Source organism: Salvelinus fontinalis, chromosome 42 (genome assembly GCF_029448725.1).
Source record: "Salvelinus fontinalis isolate EN_2023a chromosome 42, ASM2944872v1, whole genome shotgun sequence".
NCBI lineage: Eukaryota > Metazoa > Chordata > Actinopteri > Salmoniformes > Salmonidae > Salvelinus > Salvelinus fontinalis.
In genome coordinates, this window is record NC_074706.1 from 765,092 (window position 1) to 781,879 (window position 16,788).

A 16,788-nucleotide genomic window follows, 5' to 3' on the forward strand; every position below is an offset into this window, starting at 1 on the left:
CTCTCGTCAACACAGGTGTGAGTGTTGACGAGGACAAGGCTGGAGATCACTCTGTCATACTGATTGAGTTTGAATAACAGACTGGACGCTTCAAAAGGAGGGTGGTGCTTGGAATCATTGCTCTTCCTCTGTCAACCATGGTTACCTGCAAGGAAACACGTACCGTTATCATTGCTTTGCACAAAAAGGGCTTCGCAGGCCTATTGCTGCCAGTAAGATTGCACCTAAATCAACCATTTATCGGACAATCAAAAACTTCAAGGAGAGCAGTTCAATTGTTGTGAAGAAGGCTTCAGGGCGCCCAAGAAAGTCCAGCAAGCGACAGGACCGTCTCCTAAAGTTGATTCAGCTGCGGAATCGGGGAACCACCAGTACAGAGCTTGCTCAGGAATGGCAGCAGGCAGGTGTGAGTGCATCTGCACACACAGTGAGCCGAAGACTTTTGGAGGATGGCCTGGTGTCAAGAAGGGCAGCAAAGAAGCCACTTCTCTCCATGAAAAACGTAATGGACAGACTGATATTCTGCAAAAGGTACAGGGATTGGACTGCTGAGGACTGGGGTAAAGTTATTTTCTCTGATGAATCTCCTTTCCGATTGTTTGGGGCATCCGAATAAAAGCTTGTCCAGAGAAGACAAGGTGAGCGCTACCATCAGTCCTGTGTCATGCCAACAGTAAAGCATCCTGAGACCATTCATGTGTGGGGTTGCTTCTCAGCCAAGGGAGTGGGCTCACTCACAATTTTACCTAAGAACACAGCCATGAATAAAGAATGGTACCAACACATCGTCGGAGAGCTACTTCTCCCAAACATCCAGGAACAGTTTGGTGATGAACAATGCCTTTTCCAGCATGATGGAGCACCTTGCCATAAAGCAAAAGTGATAACTAAGTGGCTCTGGGAACAAAACATTGATATTTTGGGTCCATGGCCAGGAAACTCCCCAGACCTTAATCCCATTGAGAACTTGTGGTCAATCCTCAAGAGGCGGGTGGACAAAGAAAAACACACATTCTGACAAACTCCAAGCATTGATTATGCAAGAATGGGCTGCCATCAGTCAGGATGTGGCCCAGAAGTTAATTGACAGCATGCCAGGGCGAATTGCAGAGGTCTTGAAAAAGAAGGGTCAACACTGCCAATATTGACTCTTTGCATCAACTTCATGTAATTCTCAATAAAAGCTGTTGACACTTATGAAATGCTTGTAATTATACTTCAGTATTCCATAGTAACATCTGACAAAAATATCTAAAGACACTGAAGCAGCAAACTTTGTGGAAATTAATACTTGTCATTTTCAAAACTTTTTGCCACAACTGTACAGTGCATTCGGGAAGCATTCAGACCCCTTGACTTTTTCCACATTTTGCTCTTACAGCCTTATTCTAAAATTGATTAAATACATTTTTTCCTCAACAATCTACACACAATATCCCATAATAACAAAAACAAGTTTCTAGAAATGTTTGCAAATGTATTAAACATAAACAGGAATACCTTATTTACATAAGTATTCTGACCCTTTGCTGTGAGGTTCGAATTTGAGCTCAGGTGCATCCTGTTTCCATTGATCATCCTTGAGATGTTTCTACAACTTGATTGGAGTTCACCTGTGGTAAATTCAATTGATTGGACATGATTTGGAAAGACACACAGCTGTCTATATAAGGTCTCACAGTTGACAGTGCATGTCATAGCAAAAACTAGCCATGAGGTTGAAAGAATTGTTCATAGAGCTCCGAGACAGGATAGTGTCGAGGCACAGATCTGGGGAACGGTACCAAAACATTTCTGCTGCATTGAAAGTCCCCAAGAACACAGTGGCCTCCATCTTAAATGGAAGAAGTTTGGAACCACCAAGACTCTTCCTAGAGCTGGCCGCCTGGCCAAACTGAGCAATCGTGGGAGAAGGGTCTTGGTCAGGGAAGTGACCAAGAACCCGATGGTCACTCAGAGTTCCTCTCTGGAGATGGGAGAACCTTCCAGAAGGACAACCGTCTCTGCGACAAGTAGAGAGGTCCTTGATGAAAACCTGCTCAGGACCTCAGACTGGGGGCGAAGGTTCACCTTCCAACAGGACTACAACCCTAAGCACACAGCCAAGACAATGCAGGAGTTGCTTCGGTACAAGTCTCTGAATGTCGTTGAGTGGCCCAGCCAGAGCCCGGACTAGAACCTGAACGAACATCTCTGGAGAGACCTAAAGATAGCTGTGCTGCGACTCTCCCCATCACACCTGACAGAGCTTGAGAGGATCTGCAGAGAAGAATGGGGGAAACTCCCCAAATACAGGTGTGCCAAGCTTGTAGCGTCATACCCAAGAAGACTTAAGGCTGTAATCGCGGCTTCAACAAAGTACCGAGTAAAGGGCCGGAATACTTATGTAAATGGAATATCAGTTTATTTTGAATACATTTGCAAACTTTTCTAAAAACCTTGTTTTGCTTTGTCATTGTGTGTAGATTGATGAAGAGGAAAAAACTATTCAATCCATTTTAAAATAAGGCTGTAGTGTAACAAATTGTGGAAAAAGTCAAGGGGTCTGAATACTTTCCGAATGCACTGTATATATGGAGGAATCACTCTGAAGTTTGGCTGCTGTATTGTGTACCTTCCATACTTTGGTGATCACTGACCAGACAGTTGAGTTAGTGGTAAGATGCTTTATTTCCTTCCTCTGCACTGATGCGAGTAGACTCCATTATTCACAATTCAGCTTTCCTTTTAGTTGAGATAAATGTTACTCTTTGTTTACCTGTGGCCAGGTGCAGAAAGGGGGCGTGGCCTGAAGCAGGAGAAGGCACTGGGGGAGGAGTGGAGCAGCTGTGGGGGCGTGGCCGGGGAAACAGCCTTAAATGACCTGGAGGAGGCCGATGCCACCAGCCCTAGGAGAACCTCTGAGGTAGGTAGGGGACTAAACACCTGTGTTACAGAACCTTCAGATAAAAATGTACTGTGCAGAACAGATTAGAACTTGTCTTTCAGGAGGAATAGGGGACCATCATGCCAGCTTTATTCATTCACTGCCAGTTTATCCATCGTTTAGTTAGAATCAACTTATTAATTTCCTTTTGCAGCCCGCAGACGTCGGAGGTCAGAAGCTGGACAGTCTGCTGAAAGAGGAAGCTCTCCACAACACTGAACTACAGGAGAGATGGGGCGTCTGCCTGGACGGTGAGTTGAGGAGTTTACAACAAACACAACAGGCCATCTTTATGATGAGAATGAAAAGGAGTAGCTTCTAATATGTTGTCATTGGTATTATAATAAATCAACTTGAAACTAAGTTCAAATTTAACATTAGTTATTCTACCACAGTTTCTACTATTGCCAATGCCTCTAATGCTAATGCTTCTAATACCTAATGTCTCCTGTGTTCTTCAGGGGCCAACGGTTCAGACGTCTCGGGGAGTTTCAGTGAGCAGGAGCTGCAGCAGTGCCAGGATGACTGGGGGTCTGGTCTAGACCAGGATCCTGAACCATCGGGTCCCGAGGGAGACTCAGGAGACCCCAGCCAACCTCTTTACCGCCCCCGCTACAGCATGGAGCAACTGGGGGTCAGCTTTGAGAAGTCTGGTTACGGCAGTGGTGGTAGTGGTGACCATCTTCTAGACATGGAAGGGCTGGATAGGCTTCCTGGTTCTCCGTCTCGTCTGGGGGGGCTGAGCTACGGAGCTGCGGGTCACTACCAGGTGAACCTGGGGGGGTCTGAGGGGGGAGACCATCTCCATCGCTCCCACATGCCTGTTCCCCATCGGAGCCGGGGGGAGCAGGTGGGGTCGCCAACGCCATCCCCCCACCCGGAGGTGGGAGACCTGAACTGCCTGTTGATCAACGAGGAGGGGTACCCTGAACACGGTGTTCCGGACTTGGGTAGTAGAACCGCCCACAGGGGGCTAACCTCCATTCACTCTGGAAGCTCAGCCCACAACAACACAGAGAGCCTGTATGGTGCTGCTGACGACTTTGGATGCTGTTTAAACCTCAGCGATCATTCACAAGAGCAGGTAACAGGAGGAGGGGGGAGGCGTCATGCCTGCAATCAATGTACAATGACCTTCCCAGACTCTGGTTCCCTCAAGGCCCACAAGCAGAAACACAAAACTGGGAGATGGTCGAATTCAGGGTCTGGGACTCTGTACTCCCGCACCCAGTGCGGTAAGACCTTCACCCAGGCCTGCAACCTCAAGGTCCACCAAGCCGAGGGACGCCACCTCTGCAGCCAGTGTGGCAAGGGCTTCACCACCTCCTCCGACCTGAAGAGGCACACATGCAGCCAGACGACAGACAAGCCCTACTGCTGCTCCCTCTGCGGGAACAAGTTCAGTCGGCTCTGGAACCTCAAGCTGCACCGGCGTATTCACACACAGGAGAAACCCCACCGCTGCACCATGTGTGACAAGAGCTTCACACGGGCCGACATTTTGAAAGTGCACAAGCGCACCCACACTGGGGAGAGACCGTACTGCTGTTCTGTGTGTGGACTCCGCTTCAAACAACTGAACCATCTGAAGTCACACCAGCACAAACACAGGCCGGATCTCCTGAGCCGAGTGGTGGTCTAGAAAACATTTTTTTTTTTTCAGTTTTAATTTGACATTGAGAAAAAAAATTGGGGTAATCAATTGTTTTTTAATAAGGACATTGATAATCAAACCGTGTTAAATAAGAATGTATGCCTTAAATTATAGACTATGAATTGTCTGTCATAATGACCATGTCAACCCAACAAACATTTGAATATAGTGCATTCATGTGCTTATGGGATGGTGTAAGTCTGCCGTGATTGTGTTCAATTGCTTTTGATGTCAGACCAATAAAAAGCTTGCTTACCATTGACAATATGGTCAAACCTATCCTAACTGATAGATTCTGTTATGTTTTGGTTGAAAGGATAGTAGTAAAAATGTCACAACTCAGGGAACAATATTTTGTCAGTTTCCCACTTGTAATTACGACCTGGAGGGTTAAGTCCAGCCCAGATTTTTATATAAAAACACATTACCGTAATGCAACGATACTGAACAAAATGATAAAGTAACAGTTTCATTGATTTTGAGTTAATTCATTGGGCTCTAATCTATGGATTTCACAGCTGGGAAGACATATGCATGTGTTCGTCACAGATTTAAAAAATGGCCGTCGGGATCTCGTCATGGTCTTTCTGTGCATTGAAAATGCAATTGTGTCCGTAGCTTATACCTGCCCATACCGTAACCACACCATGGAACTGTTTGACAAAACATTTTAGAGTGGCCACAAGGTGTATTTGTGTAATAATCATGCTTCTTGATATGCCACACCTGTCAGTTGGATGGATTATCTTGGCAAAGGAGAAATGCTCACTAACATGGATGGAAACAAATTAGTGCACAATTTGAGAGAAAGGCTTTTTGTGGGTTGTTTTATTTCAGCTCATGAAACATGGGACCAACATTTTCCATGTTGCGTTTATATTTCTGTTCATTGTAGTTCAAAACCGCAGAAGATAAACACCATGACCTGAACACACTACACCTACATTTAAACTTTTTTTAGGCTTCAAACTTTTCTAATGAATAGCAAATAACCAGAATTCATGTTTTAAATACAAATAACCAACTCCGTCTCAACTAAAATAAAACAATTTTGTAAAAAAAAAAAAAAAATGTACACTTTGCTACTTCATTCTCTCGTAGCAAGATTCTTCTAAACAACAAAAGCGGGCCCAAATGTTTATAAAACAAAAGCTTTGATACTTAATCAATACATAAGAGAACAAGTCTTTCCCAATCACTGTCAGAATAGATGGGGATCCCTGCTTCATTAAAACTAACATGGCTGGGTTTTGAATTCACAGCAAATGGAGAAAGAACTATTCCCCCTCAATAGCTCCTATGACACCCTATCTAGTGCACTACTTTACAAGGGCCTGCCACTGTTTCTGGTCAAAAGAGGTGCACTATATAGGGAATAGGATGTCACTGAATATTTGTCCCCTGCCCTCTATCGGTCTTTGTGTACAGTCTTCAGGTGTTTCTTCAGATGACCAGTCTGTTTGAAGCGCTTGCCACACTCGGAACAAGTGTATGGTTTCTCCCCCGTGTGGACCAGTTTGTGGTTCTTCAGATTATTGTAATCCAGAAATCCCTTCCCGCAGTACGAGCACCAGTGTCTCTTCTCCCCGTTATGCCACATCAGGTGAACATTCAGCTCCACACGCCTCTTGAACCGCTTCACACAGAGGGAACAGGCAAATGGTTTCTCTCCGGTGTGAACGCGGATATGAGCCTCCAGGTCACGCTGTGTAATTAAGCGTTTGTCACAGATTGGGCAGACGAACGGACGCACGCCACAGTGGACCACCTGCTCATGCTTAGTCAGGCCGAAGCGGTAGACGAAAGTCTTGCTGCACTGCGGACACTGGTGGCCCCGCTGGTCGCCATGGACGCGGGCATGGCGGTTAAGGCCCTTGAGGTCGGGGAAGTCCTTGCCGCAGGCAGAGCAGGCGAACGGGCGCTTCCCTGAGTGGAGGGAGGCGTGACTCTCTAAAGCAGCGGCGCTGCTCAGGACACGACCGCAGTCTGCACACTGGTTCTTGGCGAGGCGTTTCCGTGGAACCTGGGGAGACTGTTGGAGCTGGAACGGTCCCGGTGGCGACCACATCGGTTGTGATTGGCGGTATCGGCGCGCCTGCTGGAAAGTCAGTGGGCACTGGGGGGACTTTTTGAAGCCAGAGCGAGGGCTAACAGTGACAATGAAGGGGATAGGTTGAGGGGTGGAGGGAGACCGTTTCAAATGTAAAGCCGCCACAGCCGCAGAACGAGGTCTTCCGCGACGAGGGGTGGTGGAAGTGACCTTGAAGGGGTGAGGCTGTGGGTGAGGAGGGGTGGCAGGAGGAGGGCTTGTGTTGTCCCCTGTAACCTGGCGAGGGCTGGTGCGGCGTGGACTGGAGGCAGCTTGAGAGCTGGGTCTGTATGACCGGCGGCGCTGTGGGTTAGAAGGCAGAAACTGTGTCTGTGTGACCAAGCCTCTTAGCTCTGACCTAAGACCTCTCTGTGAGGCCTTGGTGACCTTTGACCTACTCCTCTTAGCCTGGGCTAGGGCCAATAGTCTCTGAGCCTGCACCCAGGTCATGCTTCTCTTCTTGGATTTGGAGACACCTCCAACAATAGGTGACTGTCTGGTCGGAGAGGTCACATCAGTGTTAGCTCCTCCCTCTTCCTCAATCATGACTTGGTTACTACTTCCTTGTCCACTAGACTTGTCATCAGCCGTCTCACCGTTAGCGGTGTCCTCTACTACATCCTGGTCAACGTGTGATTCCCTGGACTTTTCTTCTCCATTCTGCATCACCTTTGAGTAGTCATGGTCTATAGGGGCGGTTCTCTCTCCTCTGGGTTTCTTAGCAACCACTGGAGATGGTGTGCTGTCCTGGGGGCGGGGCCTTAAGCGGAGGCGGAGACCGGAAAGGAGCGCTTCACGTCGACTTGATTTTCGCTTGCCGCCTACCTGGACAACAATCTCCTCCTTATTCTCGCTGGCGGGGGTCGTCTCCGTAGCGACAGTCCTTGTCATCACAGCTTCCGTAGATGTGGCAGGGAGGGGGGAAAGCGTCTCTTCCTCGTCTTCCTCCAGCCTCGGTGGAGCACATACTCGGGGTACTACTGACAACTGAGCTAAAAACTGTGTCTTAGACATCTGACAGCAGCCAGAGGGTGAGGGTGTAGTTACAGCAGGGGCTGACAGCTGTACAGGGGCTTCATCAGACATCCTCTCTGGGACAACAGGTGACTTCGGTCGTGGCACAGTGGAGGAGCGTTGCACATGCTCAGTGACCAACGACGCCTGCTTCTCAGGGGGGCCGGCAGGTTCTGTCAACACAGTCGGAGACGGAGCGGACTGGACCGGTGGTGTTAGCGATGTTTCCGTGGCAACACCCAACTGCTCCAAAACTGTAGGCAGTTGCGGTTGTGTTGGTGGTGCGGCCAGTGGTCCATCAGGTACAGCTGTAGGCCTAGCTGGTTGTATTGAGGGCACTGATATTGGACGAGCTACAGGGAGAACGTCTGTGTGAGACTGTGATGGTGGTGATCGAGGAGGACGAGGGGGTACGGAGCTGGGCTGTGTATCCTGAAGAGGGGTTCTGGGTAACCTGGAGAGGACAGGTGGCGGGCGCTCTGACAATGCTGCTGTCGACTTCACCGGTACAGTCGACTGGACCGCTGTGGTCGTTTGGACAGTTTCTTTTGACAGACTAGTTACCGTGGACTGGGCCATTACAGCAGACAGGACAGTTGATGTTGACTGGATAGTGGCTGCTGATTGAGGAGATGCTGTCTGGTGTAATGTTGATGGAGGCTCTGCTGCTGGTATTACCAGTGATTTCTGTTTTCCTCCAGGGTCCTGGCCTGCACTGCCACTGGTAACCTCTCTGGTCCTTGGCTGGGATGGGCTGAGAGCCTGGGGGACCTCCTGGGTGCCTGGATCTCCCTGGAGGGGGGCCTCTGCTGACGTAGAATGGGTGGTGGGAGGCCTTTCCTGGGTGTAACGGTTGACCAGGGCCCTGACGGCTCCAGGTGGGACCAGGGCTACAGAGGGAGTGAGATTGACAGAATGGAGAAAGTTGAAAAGGAGAGACAGAAAGAACAAAAGACAGAGAATAACAGTGGAGAGATTATTATAGATATTATTAGAGCCTGGTTCTCATCCCAATACCGTTTAATACATTGTAATAAGATGTGTGATTCAGAAGCAGGTCTCCCTAGTTCCTACCTCTGCCTGGTGACTCTCTGAGAGGTTGTCTGCGGACCAGAGTCGGGGGATCTCCCCCCTCCTTCTTCAGCAGTATGTACCCGGGGGAGTAGTCATCAGAATAGTCTGCCTCCTGGGGAGGGGGGGGGGGGGACAATGGCAACAACAACAGGCTATATTAGTGTCAACAAAAACTCTGACAAAGGCTGTTAGGCCGATGTACGTAAGTTTAAATAAAAATAAGAAGATTCCAGCAAGTGCAGTGTACAGGTGTTTCCTTTTCTCTCGGGTCAACAACAATAGGTTGAGTAGAGAGGTGGATGAATTGGCAAGACAGAAAACAGATCGGTCCATGCTATCCGGGATCTTTAGGACTTCCCTACCCCATTGAAGTTGAAATCTAAACCCCTACCTAAACCCCTACCTAAACCCCTTAGGTAGGGGTTTAGGAAAGGGGCGTCCCAACAATCCTTGATAGCACTGACCCAAACAGATCGGGGACTCAGGCTAGGTGGGGACTGTCTTACCCAGTCCATCTCCTGTTTGATCAGCACTAAGGCCGTCTGTGGGTTGCCCTCCTCATCGTAGGTCCCCCGGTGCAGCTCCATTCCCTGGTCCTCCTCCCGCAGGTGCCGCACCCCAGCCCGAGGCAAAGCATGCGCTGTCAGAACTGAAAATAACAGATCGGGGGAGAGAGAGTGGTTAGGACATAAGCCTGACAGAACATTATGTGTTGCAACACACCGTACCTATCGACCACACCTCTCAAAACCACATTTTATTATGTGTAATATTGTAGTCTGTAGACCTTTGAAAGAAATCCTACAACTGTTAGCTAGAAATCCAAGCCCATAATCATAAGTCTAATGTGTCTACTGCTACTACTATCAATACTACTATCGCTGTCACTGCTACGTGAAAGTGGCATGCACATCTGTCCAGTAGTTTATAAATTTATATTTATGTTAATGAGAAACTTAAAGAATGTTTTGACTTGAGAAAACACCCACAGATGAATATGAATTTTTCAAGGAGCCATTGAAACTAGAAGTCCCAAAAAAAGTGACAACAAAATGAAGGTAAAATATATATTTATTTTTTGTTTGTCCCTACCCTCTGAACAATCCAAAGTTGGTTTGAGGTGACTAGGTCACATGGTCAAGGACTAATTTCATTTAAAGTGATTTTGTATATGAATATCTATACACACACTGAACAAAAATATAAACGCAACAATTTAGGTGAGTTACAGTTTATAAGGAAATCAGTCAGTTGAAATAAATTCATTGGGCCCTTATCTATAGATTTCACATGACTTGACAGGGTCGCAGCCATGGGTGGGCCTGGTAGGGTGTAGGCTCACCCACTTTGGAGCCAGGCCCAGCAAATAAGAATTAGTTTTCCCCCACAAAGGGCTTTATTACAGACAGAAATACTCCTCAGTTTCATCAGCTATCCGGGTAGCTGGTCTCAGACAATCCCACAGGTGAAGAAGCCAGATGTGGAGCTCCTGGGCTGGCATGGTTACACATGGTCTTCGGTTGGACGTACTACCAAATTTTCTAAAACAATGTTGGAGGCGGCTTATGGTAGCGAAATGAACATTCAATTCTCTGGCAACAGCTCTGGTTAACATTCCTGCAGTCTGCATGCCAATTGCACGCTCCCTCAAAATTTGAGACATCTGTGGCACTGTGACAAAACTGCACATTTTAGAGTGGCCTTTATTGTCCCCAGTTTCTTGATATGCCACACTTGTCAGGTGGATGGATTATCTTGGCAAATGAGAAATGCTCACAAACAGCGATGTAAACCAGTTTGTACACAAAATTAGAGAAGAATACGCTTTTTGTTCATATTGGAACATTTCTGGGATCTTTTATTTCAGCTCATGAAAACATGGGCCTATCACATTTCAGAAGTTAGAAGCAGATAAGTTTAATTTCTATTTAAGTGTATTTTTTTTTAACAAAAAAAGGTGTTCCACTGTCTGCCTGACAAATTCTTATTTCTCCATGGCATTATTGAATACTCTTTTATGATTGGCTTGAAGGGCGTTATAGAGCGTGTATATTTCCCTTTAATGCACGGTATATTGACATAGTAGAATTCAATGGCTATAGTTAGTTACTTTGTTTTGTTTGAAATGCTGTTGAAAGCAAAAGTCAATTTCAAAACATTATTTGTATTGTTGAATTTGATTGTCATAATAGCAAGCGAAGACTGACAAAACACATGCCTTAAAGTTTTTATTAAATCTGAAAACATTTCTCTATTTGTCCGCTAGGTTTTATGGGTATGATGACACCTCCCAGGGATTGACTGGGAATGAAAAAAAATGGCCCTGGACTTAGACCAGCCCACCAAACCCCACCAGCAATACACCACCACCGAAACAAAACTTTATGTAAACAAGATCACTGAACAATATCTTTAGTAAAATAGATGTAAAATAGAACAAGGGGAACGTGTGGCTCTTAGGAGGCGGCTGGCTGGAAGGAGCACATATTGGCACAATGGCACTGGCAGCAAGGTGGCAAGAATCTCTGGATTCTTACACAAAGACATTTGTTGGTGAAAAGACTGGTGAGTAGGCAAGTCCTAGAATAAAATTGAAATAAACAGATTTCCTACCTCCTTAAATGAGCAATTTCTGCAGCAGCTCACTTCTCTCAGCAATGCCATCTACAACCAGGTCACTGTCCAGGGCCATTAAAACATCTCACTCAGTAGCCATGAGCATAAAAACCTCCGGGTGCTGTTGAGAGAGTGCTCCTGAGCATTCGATTGATGCATTTCAGAGTAGAGAAGCTCCACTCGCAAGCTACCTGGGTTACTGACAGGGTAAGTAAGAACTTGTAAGCAAGGCCCAGGATGTGGTGTGCGTCAGTCAATAGGTTGTACCGACTAACAATACGGTAGCAACACACTGGACGATCCTTGCAAGATGAACAGCTCTTGTTCCCCATCTCCACGTCTTTATTTCCTTCAGGTCCATGATCCTCCATAGTCCTGGTTGAGTATTCTTCAAACCCCGATTGTTTTAACCTAGTCCACTGTTCTGCCGGACTCATGAGCTCACTCTGTAAATGGGCCACCGTTGCTCTGCTGTCAAATTTGCTGTCTGAGGAAGGCTACTGGCACTGGATGTTAGCTGACTAAAGTGTTTAGGGTCCAGAAGAGCCATGTCGGCATACAAAGTGTCATTACTCAGAAATAGCCGATGGATGCCATCTATAACTGTATCCAGAATTTGATTGTGGACACCAATCCTGTATGCACTCTTGCCCCAGTAAATATCTCATTGTGCCATCTCTCCAGGCATGGTTTTCTTCTTTCCAGACCTTTTTGTTGGCAGAGTGGTCTCTAACTCCAGCTCTGTTTCCTCATCCCGTTCCTGCGACTTCCTGTTGGCCCACTGAACAAATGTGTCTGCAGCTGCCTTGACTTTTTCAAAATCTCTTTCCGTTCCTTTCAGCTGCTCCTCTGTAGACAACCATACGATGCGCAGACAGAATGTCCATTCCACTTGTTTGATGATATTTTGTGACTGGTGAGGTGACCTGAAATATTCTGAGGAATATCTGAGCTGTAAGTATTGTTTCATACTTCAGAAACCCCTCAATGTATCCTCGTGCCTTGACCCGTGCAGTAGCGGTGATGTTTTTCTGATCTTGCACGGTGAGAAGGACATCAACATACAGACCCTCATCTGGATTTCCAAAAGCGCCAGAGACCTTCTTTAAGGCACTGTCTTTAGCCCACCAGCGTGTCTCTCCAATTGGAGAAAGACGTCTGTGTCTTGGGTCCTTGCTCTCCTTCTCCCAAATGTTCATCCCCTGGTAGGATTCACGGAAGAACACAGCTGTGTTGTTGAAGAGAGAAACCTGACCCACTTGCCAAGACACTCTCTGTTGTGTCTGCCTAAACAAGGTTCAAAATGTGTGCATAGCACCACACATGCACTTCATTGGTGGACTTTGCGGAGAGCAGGGCAGAGAAGCTTTTATACTGGCCACGCATACTGGAGGCTCCATCGGTGGAATTGCCAATGCTCTTGCTGATGTCAAGCTTCATGTTTTCCAGTACTTCACTCAGTGCCTGGACAAGGTATTGTCTAGTGGATGCCTCGTATTTCACCACAGCCACAAGCCTCTCTTGGATGACGTCCGTCACATATCTGACTGACAGAGCATTGATCTTATGTTGTAATGTCCTGCGTAGTGTCAATCTGGACTGAAAACATACCAGCTTCCTGGCGTGGCCTGCATTGTGTGTTGGATGGTGGTAACAACGTTATCGATGGACGTCTTTGATAATAGAGTGATTAGAGCGCCTCTGCCCCCTCTTGACCCAGACTCATGCAGTTTTTTGTTTTTCTCTATGCAGGCAGAGAGATGCTCTTTCATACACATGTTATACTTTCCCAGCAGAATGATCATCTCTAAAAAGTTGCCATGGTCAATGACGCTGTCATCTAGCCTATAGGCTGCTTCAGACTGCAGGCCTCTGTAGCTCAGACCCCTCTTGCCTTTAACAACATCTATAACGCGCTCTAGCACTTGCCTTCTGCGCACTTGCTCTCTATGAGCAGACATCTGACTGCCGAGGAACAGGCTCTCAATGTTACCTTTGGAGGACCTTAGAAAGTAGGCCTCAGCATAACCTCTATGCATAATGCTCTTCCACTCTCTGATGGATCTGCTTCCAGTCTGCCATTCCATTTATGAAAGGGCTGCTCTCTGTGGGCTTTGCAAATGCCATACAAATGAAGCAGAATAAAGCATGGTTCTCTTCACTGTATGACAGCCCCTTCCTCCTCGTCCCATCTTTACATAAAAAAACCTTCTGCACCACAGACTTTTCACACTTTTGTTGGGGGTGGAAACTACAAAACACATGTAGGTCTCCTGACTTCACCCTTTTAAAATAATCACAAATTGGGTTGGCAGTGGCATCCTGGCTCAATCTAGATCTGTCCACTGCAGATGCACTATCCTCAACCTGGATGAGTAATTAGTATCAATTAGTATAACATTAAATAAGATGCATAATGTTAATATAATAGTAGAATGTTTGTATAATATTCATATTAATTATATAATGTTAGTATATTCATAATTTTATATAATAGTATACTATATACCACTAGTATAATATTAATTCCAATTGGACAATACAGCAGTTTAAGAAATACACAACCAACATTTTTACATATTGTAGGTTTTGTTCTGTCATTAAATCCTTGTGCAAGAAAAATGGTCTACATTGGTGGTTGGTCTCTAATTTGTTAATGCTAAGTACTAACTTGACAATAATCATAACCATTCATGCATAACAATGAGTTCAACATCAACCTTTTTTTAATGTCCCGCCCCATCCAGGCTGTGATTGGTTGGTTCACAAAAAGCGACGTTGACGAGCGCCTGTTTCAACAAAAGGCACCCGATATAGCTAAATAGCCAAACCCAAACATTGCTTATCTTACCCCTATTGTCTTCTGTCTTACCGCTTCAGCTGCAAACCCTTGACTAACAGTTGAACTGGTATCTCTGGGCTCAATGGGCTGCTCTCTCTCCTCTCTGCTGCCAGTGCCTTCAGGCTCACTAGGCTGAGATGATTGACTGGTAACGGCACCAAATGAATAATTTGTTATTTTTAAATATTTGGCTTCATTGTCCTAAAGGGACTTCAAAAACTTCTCTCTCCGCTTTCAGCACCACCTTTACATTATCTCTGTTTGTCCATCTTGTTCTACTGCACTATTTATCCCAATGTCACCACTTAACAGAGATGGGAAAGGGGCGGGGCCCAGGTAAAGTTAGAAAATGGACTGGACCAAAAGTAATTGGCTGGGAGAGAGAGGCTAACAGATGTAATACCCAATCACAGTGGCAGTGGGCCGGCAGCCCACTCGCCTGGGCCAATCAGACACACAGCACTTTGTTAATTTTATTTAAGCAGGGGCTGGGGTTATTTATATTTTACATCGGCCCCACTGGGGAAACTCCTGGTGCTCCAGATGGCCAGTCCATCATTGACACCTCCACTGTGGGACTCTATAGGATCTCACTAGCTGGTGCAAGGCTCTGCACTCCCCCGTGCTTGTTCTGCCCACTCTGATTCATTTCCTCCCATTGGAAATGACAGGCTCTGTTTTTTATAATGCTAGCCAAGATCAACAACACCAAAACGGACTATACAGCTGCAAGCAATGAGTGGAGTTCCAAACGGACAGTACTGAACAAGTTAAACGTCTGACCTGTGATTCAGCCTGAAGCCACAGGCCTTTCTCGCAAACTCTATTTCCCTATGTGAGAGCATTGGGAAAATGAAAGGGAAGCAAACGGGAGTCTGTTGCGCAACAATGCATTCAACTGAAATGTGTCATCCGCATTTAACCCAACCCCTCTGAATCAGAGGTGCAGCCTTGTAACACTTTGCAGGGTCGGGGATTCGAATCAGCGACATTTCGGTTCCTGGCCCAACGCTCTTAGCCGCCCTGTGTGAACTGTACAGCGACATTTCGGTTCCTGGCCCAACGCTCTTAGCCGCCCTGTGTGAACTGTACAGCGACATTTCGGTTCCTGGCCCAACGCTCTTAGCCGCCCTGTGTGAACTGTACGGCAACATTTCGGTTCCTGGCCCAACGCTCTTAACCGCTAGGCTACCTGCTGCCCCTTGTGAATTGTAGGTCGGGATTTTTGACCTGGGTACATGTACATCGAACAACACAGCAGTGATCAGTAGGGACGAATGTTGGGCTCCACCCATTTGTGGTCGAGGGGAATTCCTTATTATTACGTGATTATCGACTTGGAGTCACCTCCCCCTGTATCGCCCGTTGTTTCTCGCCACTATCCAGGCCAAGCAGCCCACATCCTCTGAAGTGTCTGGCTAGTTTCGCCTCCAACTTCGCCATACACTGGTTACGTTCCAAAAAAGGTGTATACAAATTAAAACGTATACATTAATCAGTTTGGGACAATATTCTCTGCGTTGAGCCTTCATGCTCAGCCAAATATCTAGGCTATTGGGATGTTTGTTAATTTGAAAGTAGCTAGTCCAGGAGCGTATTCATTCCGCCGATTCTGTTGAAAAATGTTTCGGAATCAAACCGTGCGGGAACTACCTGAATTTGTCAAATAGAAAATCGTTTGTTGTAAAACCATTATAAATTGTGTGGCGGAATGAATACACCCGTTTTCTACTCACCGCATTGAACGCCAATGTCACGTTTGCCGTTACGTGATGTTCTTTGACTCGGTCCAGGCTCTGCGGTTTGGCGTTCACTTTCACCCGTCGATATCTTCACATTTTCGAGGGATCGAAGCCTCGATTTGAGGTCCTCGTTCTCTTCTTTTATTCTAGATATTTCGGCTCGCAGTTCCTCAATAGTTGTTTCAAAAAGTTTCGTTGTCTCAGTGACTGCAGTCTTCAATACACTCTCCATAACAAAGGCGAACTGGGTTTGAAAACATTCTTTCGACATGTTGGCGGCAACCAGCTTCACCCCAACCTTTCGATAATTATTTCCAATGTAAAGTACAGGATTGATCAGAATTGTCGGCCTATGTCCGTGACATCATGGTTTCTCTTTCCTCTGTGGACCACTGAGGTATGATATTAAATGGAGACTGCGTGCAAGATGGCCGACCGTTGTTTTAACGCAACCTACCCACGTTCGCATACGCCGACTCATGGACGGTCCATATCCGGGTTGGCCGTTTGTATCCGGTTTATACTGACCAACATCACATGCGCACTATCACTCAGGGGGAGCAGCTATGATAGCCGTTTTCGAGAGCCACAAAGTAACTGCAGGCTGACTGATCTACAAATCACCTGCATCATAAATAACGGCTAATTATGTTTTGTAGATTAGTCAGGAAATGTATCCATGATACTTTGCAGTTTTGATCCTCTCGTACACGGCCAATATGTTCTGTGAGTGATGGCGAACAAATCTGCCTCAGCGACAAACATTTTAATAATTCAATGGATGTTGTGTACAAAAAGGCAATGGAACTCTGCGCACAATGCATAGTGTAA

General features: G+C 46.4%; 2 protein-coding genes across 2 annotated transcripts in view; one reads left to right on the forward strand and one right to left on the reverse strand.

Moving 5' to 3' along the window:
• The window catches only part of LOC129841410 (zinc finger and BTB domain-containing protein 17-like), a 9,530-nt gene extending 3,879 nt beyond the window's left edge, over nt 1-5,651 (forward strand). The window contains exons 2-4 of the mRNA XM_055909674.1: nt 2,769-2,905; nt 3,081-3,177; nt 3,388-5,651. Coding sequence (XP_055765649.1) covers nt 2,769-2,905; nt 3,081-3,177; nt 3,388-4,568 — 1,415 coding nt within the window. The 3' untranslated portion in view covers nt 4,569-5,651. The remainder of the gene's footprint in view (nt 1-2,768; nt 2,906-3,080; nt 3,178-3,387) is intronic.
• A 2-nt stretch (nt 5,652-5,653) lies between these two features.
• LOC129841407 (uncharacterized) lies at nt 5,654-16,436 on the reverse strand. The gene is made up of 4 exons (XM_055909669.1): nt 15,952-16,436; nt 9,264-9,406; nt 8,758-8,869; nt 5,654-8,573 (listed from the first exon to the last, which is right to left on the reverse strand). The coding sequence occupies exons 1-4, from the start codon at nt 16,226-16,228 to the stop codon at nt 5,989-5,991; spliced, it is 3,117 nt and encodes a 1,038-aa protein (XP_055765644.1). The 5' UTR covers nt 16,229-16,436; the 3' UTR covers nt 5,654-5,988.
• Between the last annotated feature and the right edge of the window lie 352 nt (nt 16,437-16,788).